The sequence below is a fragment of the Anopheles maculipalpis genome, chromosome X, assembly GCF_943734695.1.
Source record: "Anopheles maculipalpis chromosome X, idAnoMacuDA_375_x, whole genome shotgun sequence".
Lineage (NCBI taxonomy): Eukaryota > Metazoa > Arthropoda > Insecta > Diptera > Culicidae > Anopheles > Anopheles maculipalpis.
The window spans coordinates 12,694,746-12,716,968 of NC_064870.1; the positions used below are offsets into that span (position 1 = coordinate 12,694,746).

A 22,223-nucleotide genomic window follows, 5' to 3' on the forward strand; every position below is an offset into this window, starting at 1 on the left:
TGGCGGCTTTTCAACCCATCTTGTGCTTATTTTGCTCATATTTCTCAAGGCGTTTTCTTTTGGTTTTTTAAACTTATCCCGGGCATGCACGATTACAGGTTGAATGCTGGCGATGTTGTTGCTGATGAGCTATTGTTTATTGTTTATTGTTTAATAATTGATTCGTCCACCGAGAAACGGTTTAACGAGGCAAACACGCTTGCTATGGCTAAGATGCTTTACAAGAATTTACAATAAACGCAGAGAACTTTTAAATTGGGACATAGACATCGTAAAATCAAACTGACACGAACATTGATTGAAACGCCTAATCATGGCCTTAAGCGGGGCGTTAGTACCGTATAGTGTGTTAGCGCGAGCTATTGCAGCTTGCTTGGTGCGATGAGGTTTGTGTGTGTGTTGAATATTATGCTTGGTCCGGTTCTATTGCTGTGTCTGGTATTGGTGCTAACATATTGCAATGAGACACAGAAAAGGGTGTTTGAAGGGATGCTATAGACAAACTGAACCCCTGTAAATCTACATCATGCGACTGGGGGCTTCAAACGAGGCAACTTACGAGGCCCTAGGAGGATCACAGGCGAGGCTCTTACTTACTCACTTACTGACGGCGAGGGAGGGAGGATTATCATTCAAAGACTGAAGGGGGTTCTTTAGTCAGCAAAAGCCTTCCAGGCCGGCGAAGCTCCCCTGTTCGTTGAGGCCCCTGACGACCAACACCTCCTCCCACAGTTTCACTCGCAACTGCTGCCGAAGTTGTTGGAATCCGCTTCGCATCGAAGAGAAATCTTCAAGGAAAGAAATCAAACATAAAAGAAAAGACCCGAATAGCCTAAGCACCCCGTCATCATTTGCATACAACAGCATTTTTCCATTTTGGCACACTACCGGAGCCGTGTGGGCGGAAGCTTCCGGGAGGGCGGGTGGGCGGGGGCACCGTTAGCGCCGTCCAAAAACCTGTAGCATCAAGAAATGGGAGAGAAAACGCCCAAAAACGCTTAACAAACCTTTATTGTCCTACTTGCCCCGTACTAGAACGAGTCGGTTGAATCACTAACCCTAACGCTACAGCTCCCGGCTACTATTCCTTCGGCGTGTTGCACACCTGCCGCGCAATCTCATCGATCAGCTGCTGATTTTGTTTGAGCACTGCCCGCAGCTCCTGTAGTTCGCGCGTAACATCGTTCATCTTTTCCGTGCTTTGGTCGAGCTTGGTAGCGATGGCGTCCAGCGTTTCGGACGTCCGCGGCACAATGCTTTCCGCACCTTCCGCACTTGCTGCAACACCTTCGGCCGGCTGTGGTGCCGCACCGTCCGTCCCGCCCGGTACAATCGTTGGATCACCAACCGCCGCCAGCTGTTGTTCCTTTTCTTTCGCTATTTCGTACGCCGCCATCATGATGTTGCGCGGTAGACGCTTCTCTTCCGGGTTGAGTGGCTTCACGCTCAGTATCACACGATAGGCACGGGGCGAAACGAGCGCCGTATAGTGGAGCAAGCTGCGCAACCAGTTCGGCAACCAACCGTTAAACAGTGCTGACTCGATGTACGAGATGAGCTTCGTTTGGCCGACCAGCTTCGAAAGGGTGGCCGTCTTCTTAAGCGCCTGTATGTCGTCTACCGCAATACCGACCAGCAGGTTCATCAGGATCACCGTGACAAAGAGCAGAAATAGTACGAACGTAATCTGTGCGCTCAGCTCCAACATAAACGGTGGATCCTTCCCGTCCGGATCGTTGATCAGCAGCTCGAGATCCAGCTCGCCCACCATCATCACCAGCACGGTGATGAACCCCATGAACGGATTCTCAAACGACGACGAGGAAGGAAAGATGACGCAGAAGCTGATCGTGAACCCGACCAGCATGCACGAGTACGCGATGAAAAGCTTCGCAAACTCCACCTGCACCTTGGTGTACATTGCGACGTACGCACCGAACACTGGCAGCTGCCCGATCATCACCATCAGATGGGTCCACCCGAGCAGTACCGCAAACGCACCGATATGGTTCTGCCACGTGTACGTTCGCTTCGTGTAGATGTACGAGATGACGAACACGCTCACGATGATGAACCACTCGGTAATGTTTTCCATTTGCGTCACGTACCTCCGTATCGACGAGTAGCCCGTTATACCGTACAGCTTGCGGCAGATCTCCACGAACGTGATCGCCACCAGCACCAACCACTGCATCTCCATCACGAACGGGTTCCGGCGCAACATGTTGCCGAGGATGGATTGCTTCTGGCAGAGCTCCTGCTCCTGGATCGTTTCCTCCATATCCTTGCTACCGTTGTAGCAGTTGTGGGCGAGCGCCGTCAGCACGTACAGCGTTAGAAACAGGATAAAAATGAAGCAGAACAGCAACCGTGCGATGTAGTACTTCCGGATCTTGCCCCACTTAATGTAGATGAACGCGGAGCAGAGCGGATGCTGCAGCATCTCCTTCTGACCCTCGTCGACCAGCGTATTCAGGTAGCTTATCTCCCGCGGATAGCAGTGCTGCAGAATCGTACGAAAGTCCAGCTCCAGCTCCACCTCCTTCTCGGACGGATTCTGCGAATGGATCAGTGTCATCGCATCGTCAAACTTTTGCGTTATCATCGCCAACGAGCCGGGAGTTTTGCGCGTGATCACGTTCAGTGCGGTGGTGCCTTTCTTCGTTTTAGCCGTCACGTCCGCATCGTAAAACAGCAGTATCTCGACGCAGTGTGCCAGCCCGTCCAGCGCGGCCAGATGTAGCGGCGTAAACCCAAACACATCCTTCTTGTTCACGTCCGCTCCCCAGCAGATGAGCGTCTCGATGATGTGAAACGCCGACTCCGACCGCCCGATCGCCGTGTGCAGCGGTGTGCGCATATCAAAGTCTTCCTCGTTCGGGTCCGCACTGCCAGCGCGCAGCAGCAAATCCACACACTCCAAGCTGGACGTGCGTGACGCTAGATGCAGCGGAGTGAATCCACGATGGTTTTTTAGCCGCGCTTCCGCTCCTTGCTCGAGCAGCAGCGCTACGCACGCCGCATTACCTTCGTCTGCTGCCAGGTGCAACGCGGTCGACTCTTTCTCCCGTATGCCGATGCGTATGTTCGGGTCGGCTCCCGGTGCGGCTAGCAGCACGCGCAAACAATCCACGTGTCCCAGGTCGGCAGCGAGATGGATCGCATTCATGCCGCTCGGTTTGATCGAGTTCACGTCCATCCCTTCGGCGATGAACAGTCGCACACAGTCGAGCGCATTCGCCCGGACGGCACAGTGTAGCAGCGTTTCTTCACCGCCCGGCCGCCTCGTGCACAGGTCCAACCGTGCACCCTTGCTAAGCAGAAACAGGGCGGTATGCGCCGCATTACCGAACGCCGCGCACTGGAGCGGTGTGTACGCTTTCGGCTGCAGATTAACGTCGATACCCTTCGCCACGAGCACACTCGCACAGTTCAGGCAGCCGCTGAACGCACTCAGATGCAGCGCAGTAAAGCCGTTCGTGTCGTGAAACGCTAGCTCCGATCCGTGCTCCATGAACGCGTCCAGCAGATCCCAACGCTTCGCAAACGCTGCCCACAGAAAGCAGATGTTCTTCTCGGTTTTGCTCGCGCCACCGAAGAAATCGTTCACGTTCGACGCAACCATGTTGCCCTGCTCGATACTGTCCAGCAGATGTACCCGGCCGGACGCAAGCCGCAGCTGCTCGATTAGCGCGGTACGGATCGAATCACTCGACAGCTCAATGCCAAACTCCGGGCTCGACTCTTCGTAGCTGTCGAAGATGATCGGTGCACTCTCGGCCGGCGGTGATGGACCAATCTTCATGTACTCGAAATCCTCCGTCACCATCGCTTCCTGATCGTTCATCCAGTGCACGCTCAGCTCGGGCGAGATGGAAAACCTGCGTGAGTAAGGCGTCATCCATGGTGGCAGGTTGATTGAGAGGGTTCACAAAGATACCGCACGCACCGTTACCGCTTACCTTGGTTTGATGGGAATCTGGGAGTTGCGGCGCTTCATCGACTTGGCCGTGAGGCGCCGCGTCGGCTTCGACGAGCCCTCCTTGTAGCCAAAGTTTTCCATTTCTCAAAAAACACTTCAAACATTCACCATTCACTGGATACACTCAGGCACCAACCGCACCAGCGCTCTCGCTCACACCTGACAGCGCATCCGATCGCTATCGTAGAACGATCTGATCTGTCCGCACTGCACCCAGTGGCAAGCATCTTTACTCAGTCTGCTCGTTATCTACCTTTGCCTCACTGATTGTGTGCGTGCGCGTATGGTGATAAATTTATCCCAAACGGACGATAACAAAGTGCGGTGCCAACTCGGCGATGCTGCTGCCACCGAGATGCCTTGGTGCGTGAGGGGAGAGTCCATTAACGAGCGCCTCGTTACGACAATTGACGATGCAGGCTAATACAGATTTACGGTTCCCTTTTTTTCTCGCGTGGACTTCGTCACAATGCGACATATGGTTGTTGTTGTCGCCGTTTTTTCCTTCCCCTTTCTTGCGTGTCTAAAGAAACTGGACCTAATTGAGGATTTCGGAAGGAGGGGGCATGCATATGGGGTACCCTTTTGTATCTCCGGTTGGTTGTTCAGTCTGCTTGGGATGGAATTAGATTCACTTTGATTTGATTTTATCTCACGTGTATGAGTGTTCGGTTATGTATAAGGTAGACGGCCATGACAAGGTTGATGGTGAGGATGAATAACACGTTGCGCAAACAGGAGGTCTGTTTATCCAGTCAGCTGAGTTGGATGAGCTGAGAATTCAAACAAAATTAGCTTCTGCTGCAGGGTATGCAATCGTCAAGGCATATCTTGCTTATAGTTCTTTGTGCCTGGCTTGTTTCATTTTATAGGATCTCAATAAGCAATGGCTTGTGCCCTATTTGATTTTGAAATCTTCTCGAAAAATGCCTTTAAACAGTTCCGTAGCCCGAAATATAGCCAAGAGCGCGACAGAAGAGGTCTAAAAGATAGCGTTTTGCCTACTTTTGGGCGCATCTAGATTATTCCTCTGGATGTATTAAATAAATAAATTTTTACCAATTAACAAAATCTTGTAAATTAAGTTATTTTTACTAATTTATTAATTTATCCACTTTGAACTAGATTTTCTTTCCTCTACATCCATGTATTATGTCCCAACCAACCATCTTTAGCTCACTAGCATAAAGCTTGCACTAGCATAATTTCGACTATTTCGATAGAGCTAATATTGAGCTTGGTTTATTGCTTCCTAAGTCATCTCAGATACAGCGCCTTCACCTTTCGCACGTCTGAAGCCGAGGATGCCGTTAAGTTTGTGTGTAGTGGAATGAACAAAAAAAGAAACAAGCAAACCTAGGTGACGAATTTTCAAGTGCGACCAAAAGCGCAGCCAGCGTTATTTGTTGACTTTCGCACAGACAAATACACACAACCAGCCAAGCACAGACAAAGCACAGTGAGATAAAAGCAGTTACAGTGAGCTATGTTCCCAGTGCAATAAAATCGGAACGCTCTGCTCGTACTCGTAATGATGAGCAAGAGTTGCCGCAGTCTCACAAACACGACTCGGATTGGATACGCGGAAGCGTGTAATTAAGGTGTTGATGACGTAGTTAACGAACGGCTTAGAAGTACATTTATTCCGGACTAATGTAGTGTTTTCGCCTGACACTATGCTTCATGCATGGCATATAACACAAGCAACGTAACACAACTATCGCCTAAAGAGCGAAATAACAGTGCTAAAAGTGCACTCGCACTATAAACTAAACCATTCTTATCGGACAGGAAGTGTCGCTGCTCGGTACAGTACAGCAAAGATAAATTAGAGAACAAGCGTTTAGCGAAAAACGCCGTGACGTTCGATTCAACCACTGGACATGCGAGTACCAGATTATCTTTGACCCCAAAGGTAGGTTGTACGAAAAAATAATGGTGTAGTAAAATGGTAGGACTGATTTTAGGTAAATATTCTATTTTTTCGGACAATACGGCGTGAAGCCATTCGATTGAATAATAAAACAATATTTTATTTTTTCTTTTATTTTCAAGCAATTTTTTAAATTTGTTTTTAAACATATTTATTTAAAAATATCAATCAATTGTGCAAACAAAATTTGTATGCTTAAATATATAAACATGACAATATGGCACTGGACCGTCATAATCAATTGTAAATAAAAAATAAAAATATGTACATTGCGGCTCATAGTACACAATGTTTACGTAGTCCCGCGGTCCTAGACGGTTTTTGTAACATCGTTTTGCATAAGTCAAAGGGGCAACCAAGCCCACCTAACCAGACAGTGATATCACTAACGCTAATCATTTCCATTTAACTTCAGTACACCTAAAGCTGACAGATGCTAAACTTGCTGCCGTTTTGAGGTTTGCCGTAACGTTATCCTCCATGTAAAGTACGCATCCCGAAAAGCAGGAAGTTCCCAAGCATCCCCACCGTCCCGATCGTTCCAGCCGAATGGTTTTTGTCGCTGGCGCGGGACGCCACGAGTCCAACCATCGCACGGCGCTCCATTAAATGCCACCGCACGAAATCCGATGTCACTTTCACTTCGCTGGTTACGCAAAGCTCGATATGGACGCGCTCTAAGCGCGCTTGGCCAATTGTTCCGGGCCGGAAGTTCTCACCCCACAAACGGGGGATGGCCTTCCACGGGGAGGTGTTTTAATATTATAATGTCATTCAAACGGGGTCGGTAACATGACTCTAATGGAGTGTCCTTGGCCGGAGCAGGGAAAAAAATATCGTGCGATAGAAAAAAAAAACGATGGAAGGAAACAAAGTGGAAGTCAAACCCGCCAACATGCACCCATGAACAAGAGTATGCAGACATAAGCACACGCATGGAGTCTCCTGTGACATTCCAGTAAAGCTTTCCCGAAAAACGAAAGGTACGGAAATCGTTTCAGAGTTCGCCGACATTTTGATGTTGCGCCTTTTTTTTTTGTATATTTTCTGTATATTGTGTTGTGCCCTCAAATAAACCATCCTTGCCGATTCTGTTAGGATGGGTAGGTTTCGGGTAAGGTGAGGACGAATGTTGATTTATGAGCCGACGAGGTCCTGTCATCTCATACTCCATTGGGATCGGAGTGAGGTAATGGGGATGAACTGAGTCATGAAGCGAGAGAGAGTGTGAGAGAGAGAGAGAGAGAGAGAAAAAGAGAGAGAACGCAAGAGTATAAAACTGTGCTGACTTCCCTGGGTAATCGCCATCGTAAGCTCGCCATGCTCAAAAAGGATAACACTTGCTCTGTTCTTCTCCTCCTCCTCCTCCTCTTGCTCGAAAACACACCAACCCTTTCCCACCTCTCACTCTTCTCTTGAAAAAAAAAAAAACGGTTCCCTATTCGCCCGAAGCCATGCTTTCACGGCTTTCACCCACAATCCGCGGGCTTTACTTTTGATTTTTCGGTTCCATGTCAGTGACGCTTTTTTCCTCATTGTGTTTCTCAATGCTTGCCTTTTTTTTACACTCCGGGGGTGGAACGGGATGTCATAAATAACTTTCGCTACCAATACATGTCGCTCGCTCACCGCTCTTCCCCCGAAACAAGACCTGTTAAGGATATATTTGGGGTTGACGGGCGTTGGGGCGTTATTTATTTTTTTCTTTCTTTCCCGCCCGCTATGCTTTCCCATCGCCGTTTTGGGGTGGTCTTTATGGCAGCACGACAATCGTGTGGCCTGTCAGAAAATTTTGGAGCTTCAAAAACGCCGGCACGAAGGTGTCACTACCAAACGGGTAAGGGTGTCAATACGCACACACACACACACACACACACACACACACACAAACAAACTGAGAAACACATAATTGAGTGGGAAAATCGGTGTCGCTTTTTCAAGCATCGTTACAAAATATGCTTCATTGCCGTTGGCTAACATAAGAAGGTTACTGCGTAGACGGGATGGGTAGAATCAATTCAGCTGATGGCGTCCCCGCACTAGCCCTAGGGTGCAGAAGACGAGATACACTGGTGCGGATATACTCCAGCCCCATCAATTCGTTTTAATTCCGGTAGCAGCACGATAAAGAACAAATCCAGCAACAAAAAAAAAAAAAAGAAAAAAAAACGGGGCGTTCCGATTCTTGTCGCTTGCGAGCTGCTAACTAGACGGAATGATTGTGCTAGGCAACAACGAACGCTGCGGCACGCACCAAAAACATCATCGCGCTTCGATTGCATACCCTGCAGGCGCTTAGCTGTTGTGGTGACTAAGCGCGAGTATACTTATCAAGGAAAGGCACCATCCCGCAAATCACAAATGCTTGGTTTTCCTTTGCCAGCGGGCGCGCTGTGCTATAACTTTCCGGCATGCAAGTGTGCAGTTTGACCGCTTCGAAATGTTTGTCTTTCCGCGTCAGTAAGCATTTGCATAGATTTTGGCCCCGTCAGTCGCAGTTTTCGTTTGTTTGGTATTTTTGTTGTTGCTTGGTGGTTGTGTTGATTTAGTGTGCAGCAAGTATATGCGTGTGTGGCGATGCAATCACATTAGTAAAGCTGGTGACCAAGGCTCACACACATACACATTGAACATACTTTAGGTAAAAATCGAATACTGCAGTAGCATCCGAACGGAAACCAATAGAACTCATCAAATCACATTGGAGATTAAGCGGGACTTAATCTAGAGTTAGTTTTAGGAGATCGGGGATAAAAAGATACACGTTTTTTTGCTTTTTTTATGATTCCAATAATGTTAAATCAATTGCGTTAAGAGGATCCAACTAAGTGCGAGAAGGGATTTTAATTTTCTGTGGTACACAAATCACCGGACAAAATTAAATACTTTTACCAATGTTTTGTCCTAAAGCCCACCTACTGTGTGCAAACCATAGAAGAAGTACAAAAAAAAAACCCCAAAACCAAGCTCCTAATTGATCGCTACACCAAAAGCCAACCGGAAATTTGCACCGATTTGCAGAAACTGTTGCGACGACCGGGAGTTGATAATCATTATCTCTCGGGGTGATTTGGGAAAGATCGCGGCGGCGATGGTGCGCGGGTGCTGTTAGAGCGTGAAAATTGTTTAACTTTATCTAGCGTGTAATTACAGCTGCGCGCGCCGAGCAATTCGCATGATGGTAGTAAACGAAACAAACAAAAAAATTAGTGCCGAGTTGTCTCGTTTCGGAGCTAGGGGGTAGTGGAGGAATAGTTTTTTTTTTTTTTGCAAATTTATTTGATTTGGTTATTTTATATTAAGGGTTATGAAGGGCGGATAAAAGCAGAAGCTGGCCTTTCCCTACCCCCTTTCATAACCCCTTTCCTCTTCTTCTCCTGCACAAACAAAAAAAGACTCACCTTCACAAAGCTAGCACGCTTTGAAGTGCTAGAGATTGGATTTTTCAATCGTTACGCTGTACTTCATTCAGTTTGCAAAGCAGTAATATGCTGAAAGCAGACCACCAAAAGCAACGTTGTCTGGTGTGCTGTTTTTGTTTTGCTTCTTCCCCATAATGCACTCCAATCAAAGCAGCGCTTGGGTCGATACCACCAAAAAAAAGCAACATGGCGCAGCATGAAATAATTGTGCATGCATATGCTTGTAACGGATGTAATAGGATGTTTCAGGTTCTGCTTTCAAACCCATCTACTTGCCAGACACCTCTACGAGTGTGCAAGGCTTTTGTAGCTGGGCTTGAATGCGCTTAGTCGTAAAACCATTCTGTACCAAGTTAGCAAACAAAACCTAACGTAAAAAGCTCGAGCACCGGCAACGGTGCTGTTATCCTTTTCCCAATTACTGGTGTAATTCGACAGCAAACAACAGTAAATTGACCAATGTGCGGCCAGCGAGTTGGGAGGGCCCCGAGCCCAAATCTAATATCATCCCTTCGCTCGGATCGCTAACCAATCCACCCGATACGGATGCATAATTAATCATCGCCATTCAGACACCGCCGGAACGTGCTATCTCGCTCGCAAAACGCATGGAAATTAATTTCGATGAATTTCTGAATACTGCTCCTCCGCGCACGGTTTTGATAGCCAAGGCAATGCGTTTCCACGGGCCTGACGGTTGTTCGTGCGGTCGGGTCGAGTCGCGACCACAAACGCCTAAATGTATGCGCTAAATCAAGGTGTTCTGGTTCGCTGTTCGTGGGTTTGACGGATAGTGAGGGGAAGGGGGAGGGTGGGTAGCGGAAGCAAGCGAAAGGGCATGAGATGAGGGCTTGTAGAATTCCGACTGATTGGAAATTTTCACCTCATTGCATCAGAAACCACTACGAGTACCACTTTCGTAGTTTTACCCCTTCATACACACAGGATTGGTTTCTCTTTTTCTTCTCTCTCTCTCTCTTTCTCTCAACATTATTTAAGCTTCATGTACGGTACTTTTGTGTCTACAGGACGGGGGAAAAAAATAAAGGAAATATTTTCTAGCTGACTTCATAATGGCTTTCTTCGCTCGGTTGCATGCTATTGAATGGGAAAATCGGTACAGGAAAAGTGACATTTGTTGTTGAAGCTGTACGCCTGTAAGAGTGACCGACAGAGAAGCGGCAAAGGGAGGGAGGATAGTCAAAGTAACGATAAAAATTCTAGCCCACTCTAACGGATATCGAAATAAAAAATAAAAAAACACACGAAAACTCATTCGAACGATTTCTGCACAACGCGCCTAAGGGTGCGAAAACCCAGTACTTGGTGGGGCCCGTTCTTTTCCTACTTCTGCGCTGGCTTTTCGCGCTTCAAGAACGGTGCGGAGAGGAAATGGAATTGTCGCAAAATTTCATGCGCGTCATGAGCGCGTGGCCGAGCGCAAATTTTTGTCGTCCGAATAAATTAAAGCACTGACCGAAAAAGTATCATTCCGCCCAAGGGGGTTAAAGGACCGTTTTTCCTCCATTTTGTTGTGCGTGTGAGTGTGCTTCCCTCTCCCCAAACCCACCCCGCCCCCTGCACCCGGAACCTTTAGTAGGAAACGTATCAAGAGTTCCCAGTTGAAAAAAGCAACCGTCTCGTCGCCTTAGAACAGGTGTTAAAAAGCGTTTATACAGGTAGAAAAATAGCTCCTTAAAATTATGCAATTTTGATAACGAAATAGTTGACAAGAAACCAGACGACTTGTAACTATATGTGAGTGTTAATTTCGGTGCCGAACAAAATAGTTTTTCTTGCCCGAAAAATGGCAATATTGTTCCTTACAATTGCATTTTTTGACACGTACTACACGTTTGAAAATATTTCTGCCATCACTTTGGTCTTGCTGTGAAGTGTGACCGTACGGTACGCTTTTCTCTCATCACTGCTGCCACTCATTTCCGTAGCGGATATCAGTTAAATATAAATCAGGAATCGGTTTTGACCATTCGCCTTTTGCAGGTATGTGAGAAATAAATGACTGATAAAACAAATAAATAACAAAAACCAACAATTCTACATCCGGCAAGAACAAAACCTGCTGGGAATGAGTAAGGAATGAAATATATAAATTTTAGAGATCATTCGCGAGCGGTAGGCAAACCGAAACACACGCGGAAAAAAAATTATACACATCGCTTTCCCATCATTCGCGATAAGAAGCACACACAAAAAAAGGAGCAGCGAAACAAGCGTAAGCCCTCCAGTAGGGCGCGTATCGGACAGATAAGCGACACCAATTTGCACCAGCTCGACCAGTAGTTCAGCTGTGCCGATTAAGCTTTCGCTATAAAAGAGCATCACGGTGTGTGTGTGTGTGTGTGGTGTGTGAAGCGAAGCGATCTATCCAGCACCGGAACATGTTCCCATCCTCCCTCTCTTCCCTCCGGGGGGTGGAGAAGAAAAAGGGGGAGAGGTACACAGTTGGTGGTTGAATATAAATTTTCGTTCATAACAATAATTATTCCAGTTGAAAAAATAAAACACTTTTAAATTAGCGCGCATCAATTTACAATCCGGTGTGGTTCGGTGGCATTTTTCATTTTTCCGTGTCCCGTGCTCCGTCCCTCAGGCAGTGCAAAAAACGGAGGATGAAAGAGAGAGAGAGAGAGAAAGATAGAAAAAGAGAAAGAGAACGAGAGAGAGATAGGAGATAGGGAATGAAATTGAACATCGGGACCATTTGTGACCAGGTTAATGTCGCGTTCAATTTTCGAATGAATGTACCGAACGTACGAGCTTTTGGCATAATGGAGAGTAGATAAATGGTAGGATCGACATTTTGACTGTGTTCATTTTTCGTTTTGTTGTTTAGATTTTTTTGTTTTGTTTAACACAATTTAATCTTCAAAGCTAAAAGCAATTCTCTAATAATGTTGTGGTGTTCTGTTTCAATTTTTTGTGCAAGCAATTTGATTCAACTTGTGCAATCTTCACGCCCCATACCAAGCGTAACAATCAAACAAACCTTATCAAACTTACCACCACAATGTCACCACTAATCCTTCGACCAATATCACACTAGGTCCGTAGCACAACAAACAGCAACGGCTCATCATTCTCAAACCCGTTGACCATCTCGGTACACAATTCCTTGTGCAACGATCGACCTCACATACTGGCTCATTTGCATTTTCCTCCTTCAGCTCGACTGTACTTCATCGACAGGAAAAAAGGTGAGAGGGGGGGGGGGGGGGGGGGGAGGGTCACATAAACAGAAAAAGCCAACCCTGGGGTTTGTTTGTTTCGACTGTAATCGATCGTGCCCGAATGGTCGGTTTTACAAAACCTTCGATTTGCCCTCCGGAGCTGTTCTGCTGTTCCCAGAGTGTTTCTGATCGATTGCTACCATCAGAATAGTAATTTGGGGTCTGTAATGACAACGTTCCTAACCTAATCTGAACGGCTCCCGAACCAGTGGACACAACGATACAACATCGCCAGTGACCAGGCGTCTCCATCGAGGTTTATCGAGAAACCATAAATGAGGTTGTTTTCTTTGTATTTTAATTCTTTCTTGTCTGTGTGTGTGTGTGTGTGTGTGTGTGTGTGTGTGTGTGTGTGTGTGTGTGTGTCGTCTCTCTGTTTTCATTTTCTTTTCTAAAACGGATTAAGGCTTTTGTTGGTTGGAAACACACTACCATGTTGGGCGGTCAGGGTTTTGCTTTGCTACGTGACGTAAAAGGATGGATAAAATGGCGCTCTAGGATGGATCCGATGCTAGATGCAGGATTTACTGCCAGGAGTTGAGAGAAGGGAATCTCTACCTACCATACTGCACGCCAAAAACCTCACGAGGGAAATGGACGATATTGCTAAATTTGCATTTTTCTTTAAGGTGGAGAGAAGGAAAATGGTGGCCATTCATGGTGGTACTGCCACACCCCCCCCCCCCCCGGGTTCCAAATTTCCTCACAAGTACGCATATCTTCACATCTTTGTAAAATTGTCGTTTTTTTTTGCTGGTTCGTGTGTGTTTCCACCTCATACTCTCACTGTCTTTCTCTCTCTCTCTCTCTTTCTCACACACACACACACGCACACGCACACACTCTGCCATTCATCGTTCTTTATCATTTTCTCTTTTAATGGAAACTACTTCACCTACGGCCAGTGAAACATGTAAATTCAATTACCGGTCCCTGCTCGAGTCCTGCCGGCCCTTAGGGAAAAAGGGATGGGAGGGAGTGTTGGTTGCGGTATCCTGCTGCTTATCCTGCTTGACAAAAGATGATGGTCGTTTCATTGCGTGCGCTGCGTGACCGTCCAGTAAAAGATGCAGAGATACTAGTAGAGCGCTGAACATCAGCACGCACACATACACTCGGTTTACTAAGCAAACAGCTTTTCTCTTAAATACACACACACACACACAGTTACGCTTTATAGAGCGATTTACATAGCAAATGAACAAATCTCTTTCTCTTCCTTTCTCTAGCAGTGAGGCAGAGAGAGAAGGAGAGAGAGAAGAAAAAAAATCGAGGAAAACCCCTTGGAATTTGAACAGCTTGCTCATCGTGTTGCGGCCCTTCGATTTCGTCGGCTGGATTGCCGGCATATGACCGTGCAGTGGAAAGTTCGAACCGAGAAACAAACGGATTGACAGTCGTCTCCGGGTTTCGCATGTTCCATGCGCAGGAGTCATGGTTTAATTAAAATTTTATGAGACAATTTCGAAGTCTCCACAGGTCAGGTTTTGCAACGGGCACTGGCGCTAGCATACAGGTCGGTATCTATCGAAGGGAACGTTACGCAGATGAATAGAAGCTGTGGCAACCTGTTCGGAGTCGGTGGTGTTGTGGAGCGGAGTGGTTTCGGGGATGATGGTTTTCAGACATTTGTGTTTCTATTATTGGATTATTTTTGTAATTTCACCGTACCGTTCCGTGTCCTTCACGCTGTATGTTGAAATACAAAAACTTTTGCAATGGGCATGATATGCGGCGAGCAGCACGAGCGGCGTAAGGCTGATTGTCGTCTGACGATAACTGGACGCTCCTGCTCCGAAACTGGTTTCCTTAACTCGTGTGCATGTCATTGTAAATTATCGCACAGGTTTGTAAGGAACAAGGCACTGCAACGCTCAAAGACTTCGTTTACAGAGTGCGCACACTGCTCTCAAAGCCGGAAAAAGCTCATTAATAATGCAAGTTTGTCAATGTGGATTGCATAATGTTAGGCGTATGTTATGTCTGTTGCGTTGAATTAACTAAGGCTGAAATTATGCTTGACCTTTGCTCCTGCTATTGCTTGCTGAACGAGTGAGTGAGTGAGTCATTATTCAGCACCGAGGGTTAGTGGGAGTGGGTGGCCCGGAGGTTTAGGCGACAGTGGCGCCGGTCTTCACACGACAGAGCCGGGGTTCAAATCCCATCCAGACAAACTCCCCGTAGTGAGCACTGACTATCCAACTACGTGGCATCGGCAAGTCTAGGAAAAGTCATTCGATGGCCGGCGGGACCTTAGGAGGTCGTTAAGCCAAGAAGCTAGTGGGTTAACCCGAAAGCGTAAGTATAATGGAGCTTTTTTCCAGGAATCTCTAACGGGTGTGTTTCAACTTCAGCACACCCCTTCAGATTATGTTTACCAAGCTTCGCACTCATCGAGCATTTCGTCCTCCCGAATTAGCTCTTCGCCTTCAGTGAGCGTGGAGCTACTGACAGGCCTCACCTCTCTTATCGTAGTGCGCAGTTGTCCTCTACTCTATAAGAAGAAATAATAATTAGTAAAAAGAACTACTTTGCACAACACAAGTTACAATAATTCCAAGCTGTGCTTTAAAATTGCCTACTGACAGGCGTAAAAATATAAATGTATTACTTCATTATTCGCAGTGCAGAGACAAAATTTCAAAAAGGGACATAAACTCATGTACGCTAACAAATAATGTTATGAAACCTTGTATCTACTTGCCTAACGCGTAGTTAATCAGTTTCGAGCTGATTATGATCACTGAGAGATAGAGAAAAAAAGCCACATTCGCTCAACAATCGTAAGTGAATCGTAACATGTGCCGTTTGGAAAATTGTTAATATTTTATTTATAACATTGCCTCGAAACTCTCCCAACCCAACCACCCATAAGCCAGCCTTCCCTCTGACACACATACAAATAGAAAAAAAAAGGAGGGACAGGATTATGTGTATGTGTGCTTCATACGAAATTACATTCGAATGAGAATGCTAGCGAGCTCGGCACACTTACGAGGATTGGGAATTATTAACGATAGGTTTCCACTAATCAACTCGCGGTCGCGGAAAATTATTCGCATTAATGCCCTCCCTGCTTCCCGTCCTTGACGCTTCCCTACAAACCCCAGGGGTTTTCTCTGTTGGATTGTGGGATCGTTCCAATTATTTGCGATTCACCTATTCAATAGAAATTAAGTTTCACTTAAGCCATGTTCTTTTATTTTTCACTAATTATTGTAATTAAGCTTATGGTTATTAACATTACCTGACCTTTTTATCCTGGGCGGGCTTCCTTCTCGTTTGAGTCTGTGTGTTTCTGTATGCGTGTGTGTGTCCACTAGTCGTTGCTTTATGTTTTTCAATTTAAATGTCAACTTCCCAACGCCATCCCGCTTCGCTGCGATTCAATACAATGACGACTCGATGGATGATGATTTTCATCCAGCTGAAAAACTGCCCCCAGTGCGTAGGTGTAGAGTGGCTCGTCGCAAGCTTGGGATGGATGGTTCCGAAACAATACAGCAACCATTCCTTCATCCAATAACCCACGTACATATCCTTCACATCAGGATGTAGCAGCTTATCATTATCCTTTCCGGTTTGCCGGTTTCAAGCTTTCGGGTTTTTTTTTTTTTTTGGTTTGAGTACGGACATTCTCGGAAGGAACGCTTCACTCACGCTTGTGTCACAGATCTCAGGAAGAAAGCGAATCCAAAAAACAAAAAAAAAAAAGCTGGAATACGGTTGGCACAGCATACTGTTTGCTTTAGCATTTTGTGTTACCGTGTATTAAACAAAAATATTTATCCAACCAAACACCAGCCCCACTGTCCGGAAAGAATAAGAATGTTTGGCCCATTTTTAACCCAAAAGAAGCATTGCTAGAGAAATGCAGGACGACCTGTTGGAAGTCGTTTTTCCTTTTCTGCGCTCCCTCACTTTCTCTGTCACTCTTTCTCTCGTTTTTTCTCTCTCCCTCGCATTATTAAGAATCCTTCCGGAATGTTTCCTTTCTGCTGTGAAGGACCAAACGGAAAGGACAGATAGACAGTGCGTGCGATTTGAAGGAATTTAAAGTAGCCATTTCTGGTGAACCGTACTGCCAAGCGGTGCGGCAAGCAGTGTTAGATTAGGGGATGGCGATTTTTGTTGGGATAAAGAATGAATAAGCTTGACCGAAATGGGGCCTTTTTTTTCGTTCCTCAGAAGCGCCCGTTATACATGATGGAATGTTTGTATTTTATTTTCGCTTTTGCGATAAACAAAACGGCGTCTACAAAGGGAAGATAAGCGCTACAAAACCTTTTACAAGTGAATAAGGAATCTATATTGAATGAACTACTTTATTTTAATGCAATGGTTGACCAGCAGTCAAAAGAAATGACACGAGGATTGTTTAATTCACTTCACAATAATTTTGTTCTAGCCAAACTAAAAAACTTCGGCTGGTCAGGAAAGGATTCTTTCTACAAAGTGCAGATCGTCATTTATCATCAAGTCAATTGTCGGTCCGCTTGCTCACGTTACACGAAGACATGGGCTCTCGCGCTGGAGCCTGGATAACGACACCTATGTTGTACGCAAATGATCGGGTCGTCGAATTTTGATTACCGTAAAGCGACACCAAGAGATCTTCTTTGGAAATCTTTTTTTTTTTTAATTTATATAGGTTGGCAACGCCGTAACACTTACAATAAACTTAAAAGTAAGATACTCCTTTCATCTTAACTGGGAGACATTTCCTACTGCGCGCCGTGAAAGGGCGCCATATCCGCGGTTGTTTCGTTGCGTAATATTCTGTCATCCAAACGCAAACTCGTGTTCATAGGCGAGGGTCTTATCGTGTGAGGGCACCTTATCGGGGTGTGTGCGGGCGTTTCCAACTTTACAATACCCTTGACTGCTTCTAACAAGTCGAGCAGCCTCGCATTCCACACAAGACCATAGAAGATGATCAATGTCGTGATATCCGAAGCCGTAGCCAAACACTTTGGAGTCGACCTGTCCTATACATTGGAGATGCGCGCCCAAAGCGAAATGATAAGACCTACACCTCATTCGAATGAACGCATGATCACCTGAGATGCCGTGAAACCAAGGCTTCAAGGACACTTGGGGAGTGATCGAATATAGAAACCTTCCGAGCTCATCGGTGTCCCACAAACTCTGCCACCGAACCATGCAGAGAAACTCTGGGGCACGCATGTATGCCCCTTCGCTGCTTATGTTGTTTTCCGAAGTTCGTACGACCGTACAACGGTAGCAGAATAGCTCTACCATCTCGAGATCGTCGCCGTCATCTGATACTCTGCTTCCGAGTCGGGCTCTATTACGGTCAGAGCCTCCGGCAAGCAGGTATTCTGTCTTCGTCGCATTGATGCTCAATCCAATTCTACTGGCCTCGCGTTTCAGTCGGGTGTACGCCTCGCACACCGCCACAGTTGTCCGTCCGATGATGTCGATGTCATCCGCGAAGTCAAGGAATTGGAGAGATCGGGTGAAAATCGTGCCCCGGATTTCGAAGCCCGCGCTTCGCATGACACCCTCCAGAGCGATGTTGAACAACAAACAGGAAAGTCCGTCTCCTTGCCTCAGACCCCAGCGACAGCATGCTCGAAACTCTCACCTTCCACTGCACCCAGTCCATAGTGACCTTTAGCAGCCGTACCAGCTTCCCAGGGAATCTGTACTTCTGCATGGTGTTCCATTGTTCTGTCCGATCTATGGTATAGTAGGCCGCCTTGAAGTCAATGAACTGGTGGTGCGTAGGGATCTGTTGCTCCCGGCATTTTTGGAGGATCTGCCGTAGAATGAAGATTTGGTCGGTTGTCGATTTGCCTCCAACAAATCCAGCTTGGTAGCTTGATTTCCGACGAAATCTGTAGGAAGGGGCTCCAGTCTGCAGAAGAGTATTCGGGACAGGATCTTATAGACAGCATTCAGGACTATGATGGCCCGGAAGTTAGCACAGTCCATCCTGTCACCCTTTTTGTACACCGGGTGTACGACACCCAGTTTCCATTCGTCCGGTAGTTTTCCTGATCCCAAATCTTAACAATCAGCCGATGTATGATGGCGGAAATCCTCTCCGGACCCATCTTGAACAGTTCGGCCACCAGCCCAACACTGCCAGCTGATTTGTTGCATTTCAGCTGTTTGATGGCACTGATGACTTCGTCCAGGGATAGCGGGGGTACCTCGTCATCGTCATGCTTGATGTCGTAGTTCTGCACTCCTCTGCTTCCTGCGCCTAGTTCGGTGTCTCCTGCATCTGCTCCGTTAAGGTGTCTGTCGAAGTAGCACTTCCACCTGTTGATCACCTCTCGCTCGTCCGACAGGATATATCCTTCCTCGTTGCGGCACATAGCGATCATGGGAGTAAAACCGCCTCGTGCCGCATTCAACTTCCAGTAGAACTTGCGAGTTTCTCCCGACTGGGATAATTGCTGCATCAGTTGCTTGTCCGACTCTTCGAAACTCCGCTTCTTATCCTGGTAGAGCCGGATCTGCTGCCTCCTCAGTCGTCTGTAGTGTTCCACGTTCTGCCGGCTCTCGCGCTGGAGCATGCGGGTACGCGCTGCGTTCTTCTCGGATAGTGCTCGCCCGCACCCATCATCAAACCATTCCTTCCTCTGCTTACGTGTCACGGGGCCAATTGTTCGATCGGCTGTGTTGTTGATAGCTTGCTTCACCATACGCCAGTGGTCATTGAGGGACATCATCTCGGTGTTGGTGTCCTCCGGCAGCGCTTCCCCAAGCGCATTTGCGAAGTCCCTTGCCACATCAGCCTTGGGGTAGGCTGTAAGCGCAGCTTGTTGGCGACGCAGAGTTTTTGGCGCAACTTAACAATAACCAGGTAATGATCTGATTCGACGTTTGCTCCTCTATAGGTCCTTACGTCGATAATATCCGAGACGTGCCTTCCATCGATCAGAACGTGGTCAATCTGGGAATATGTCTGCTGTGGTGATCTCCAGGTGTAACTGAAACGAGGTGTGTGCTGGAAGAAGGTGCTGCGAATAGTCATGTGCTTGGAGGAGGCGAAGTTCACGAGCCGAAGCCCGTTGTCATTCGTCAGCTGGTGGGCACTGAAACTTCCTATCGTGGGTTTGAATACCTCCTCCCGTCCGACCTGAGCGGGAGTCTAGATCGGCAGTCTAGAAACCATTTCCATGGTCGGCATGACCTTAGAGGTCGTTAAGCCAAGAAGAAGAAGAAGAAGAAGCCTAACGATGCCTCGATGTTTTCCCCAAACAGGCCGTACACTGGAAGATCAAAATAAATTCGACAAAAACCCAACCGTTATAAGGCCAAACTTTTTCGCTCCACCAAATTGTAGTCAAGTTCAAATAGGAGATACCTTTGATGAGTGGTCCACGGCCATCAAATACCTGAGACTCTTTTGAAAATACATTCAGAGAATCTTGAATAAGGGTCTCATGCTCATAAAGAGCCCTGTAACCTTTGATCAATCGCAGGTCCAAGTTATCACTGCAGAATAGGTTAGCTATCGCTGTAAAAAATAACAAAGGGTTAACGTAGTTTTTGCGCCTATTAGGATGTAAAATTTTTCTCCATAAAAATTGTATGGGAAAGAACGACGTGGTACACAAAAGTAGACTTTATCCCTACTTGGATGTTTTTTCACCCATACAAATTGTATCGAAAAGGATGATAACGTAGGGGTTCAATTCCCATTGGAGGTTCCCTAACCCGTGAGGCTCCCTGATCGGTGAGGCTCGTCTGTCAGGTGGGGCTCCTCCTGGTCGAAAGACCTCCCCATCTCTTGATCGACGAGGTCCCCCGGGCTACGAGGCCCTGCGGACCACGAGGCGTCCTTGGTCGGTGAAGCCCCCTGGTCGGCTAGGCCCCCTGCATGGTTTACTGTCCTATTATGTCGCAGATGGAACGGTACTGCCTTAGGTTAATGTTGTGCTATCGAAAGGGTCCAACGTCATTTATGAATCTACGGACAGTAGAAGCTACCATTTGTGCTTCCTTTCAGCAGGCAGTTACTGCAGCCGAACTTTTGCAAGACGATGTCGGGTGGGATCGTGCGCTCCAGGAAGGCGTTTCATTTGGGATGCCCTCGCAGCAGCGTCAACTATTCGCTCTCATTCTTTCCGAAGGAATGGCTCAGTATCTTCGCCACTTTTGGAACACAAAAAAGGATACTAGAGATGCAGAATCATAGAACAAGACCGTTGTTCCTGGTGAATCGGTAAATGGTCCTCATGTAGAGGAGGTCACTGGTGGCCAACACTTCTCTAATTTCTGTACCCGGTCGTCTGCCGATATTCTCGACTGCGCTCAACAAGGAGGGTCTTGTGGTTTCAAATTCCACGCAGGATCACAGATGGTGATCCACATCGTGGAATCCGTCACCGCAGCCACATACTTTCGTTTGAGCCAGAGTTATACGCTGTAGATAAGCATTCAACGCAAAATGATTCGACATCATTCGAGACATCATACAAAGCCGCAGGGACACTTGCGGAGAGATCGAGTAAAGGAAACGCCCGAGTTCATCCGCCTCCCACATGCTCTGCCAGCGAGACAGGAAAAGTTGCTGTGGAAAACGAAGGAACTCCTGAGTCGAGATTGGTCGGTCGTAAAAAGCGCCTTCTTGGACGCCTGTTTTGACCAGTGATAATGCCTTCTCATTGCTGGGAAATCCTATATCTTAGCGAGATCCTATACGCTTTATCGAACATTGAGCCAAGCAGTTCAATGATTTTTATGGTGAGGAAATCCTGACTCCTAACAGCCTTCGGAGATCTCAGAGCTTCAATAGCACTAAGGCTCTCAGTGAAGATGAAGTACTGGTCCGAAGGTCGCGCTGCTATCATCGATAGTGCGTAAAATATTGCGGCTAGCTCTGCGGTAGAAACACTACATGGCTACCTTAATTTGAAAAAAGCTTCGGTGAACTCGCTAAAAACACCGAAGCCAGTGCCCTCCTCAGAAGATGATCCATCAGTGTAGTACTGGCTTATTTGGTCTAAATGACCATACTTATTCATGAAAATACCCGGAACTACCCTCGGGCGAAGATCATTCGGTATGGTCTTAATTTTCTCGTGCAACGAGGAATCTGTTGTTAAAAAGGAACTGTAGTTCTAAGGAAGGGCAGCACGGTTTAATGCCTGTGGAGCTCTAGGATGCACTTGTAGGGCAACAAAATCTTAATAAATCTTGAGGATTTTGCTCTTAGAATCTGTCTCTAGAAAGGCTTTAAATTTATTTTTATTGTCAAGAGATTTGATACTGAACAACGGACTAGAAGGCGAAGCGACAGCATTACAAAACGCTGTTTGAGCGGCATCACTTCGGTTATCATTCGTCGGCGTCTCTGCTTGCAAAAGATATGACGCCGTCGTCTGTCAATTGTCTAAGACTGCAGGTAGTACTATAAGTTACAGGAAAAATTTCAATAATAATCAAAAACATCTTTGAAGCTTGAACACGCCATTAAACGCCATTGAAAAAGCATTGGAAATTCAACGTTTTATATTAAACAACATGGAACTTAGATTAGAAAAGAACATAGAGACGCTTCATATAGTCAAGAGAAATTTTATAAAAAGTTGAATATGAGCTTAGTTAATAATTTGAATTATTTACTCATATTTCCTGCAGAATTATACAGTTTT

At 46.6% G+C, this 22,223-nt stretch overlaps 1 protein-coding gene across 1 annotated transcript; it reads right to left on the bottom strand.

The window, feature by feature from the left end:
• Positions 1–1,081: 1,081 nt before the first annotated feature.
• LOC126567791 (transient receptor potential channel pyrexia-like) lies at positions 1,082–4,063 on the bottom strand. Its single transcript, XM_050224095.1, has 2 exons — positions 3,963–4,063; positions 1,082–3,881 (listed from the first exon to the last, which is right to left on the bottom strand). Exons 1-2 carry the CDS (start codon positions 4,061–4,063, stop codon positions 1,082–1,084), a joined length of 2,901 nt encoding a protein of 966 aa, XP_050080052.1.
• Between the last annotated feature and the right edge of the window lie 18,160 nt (positions 4,064–22,223).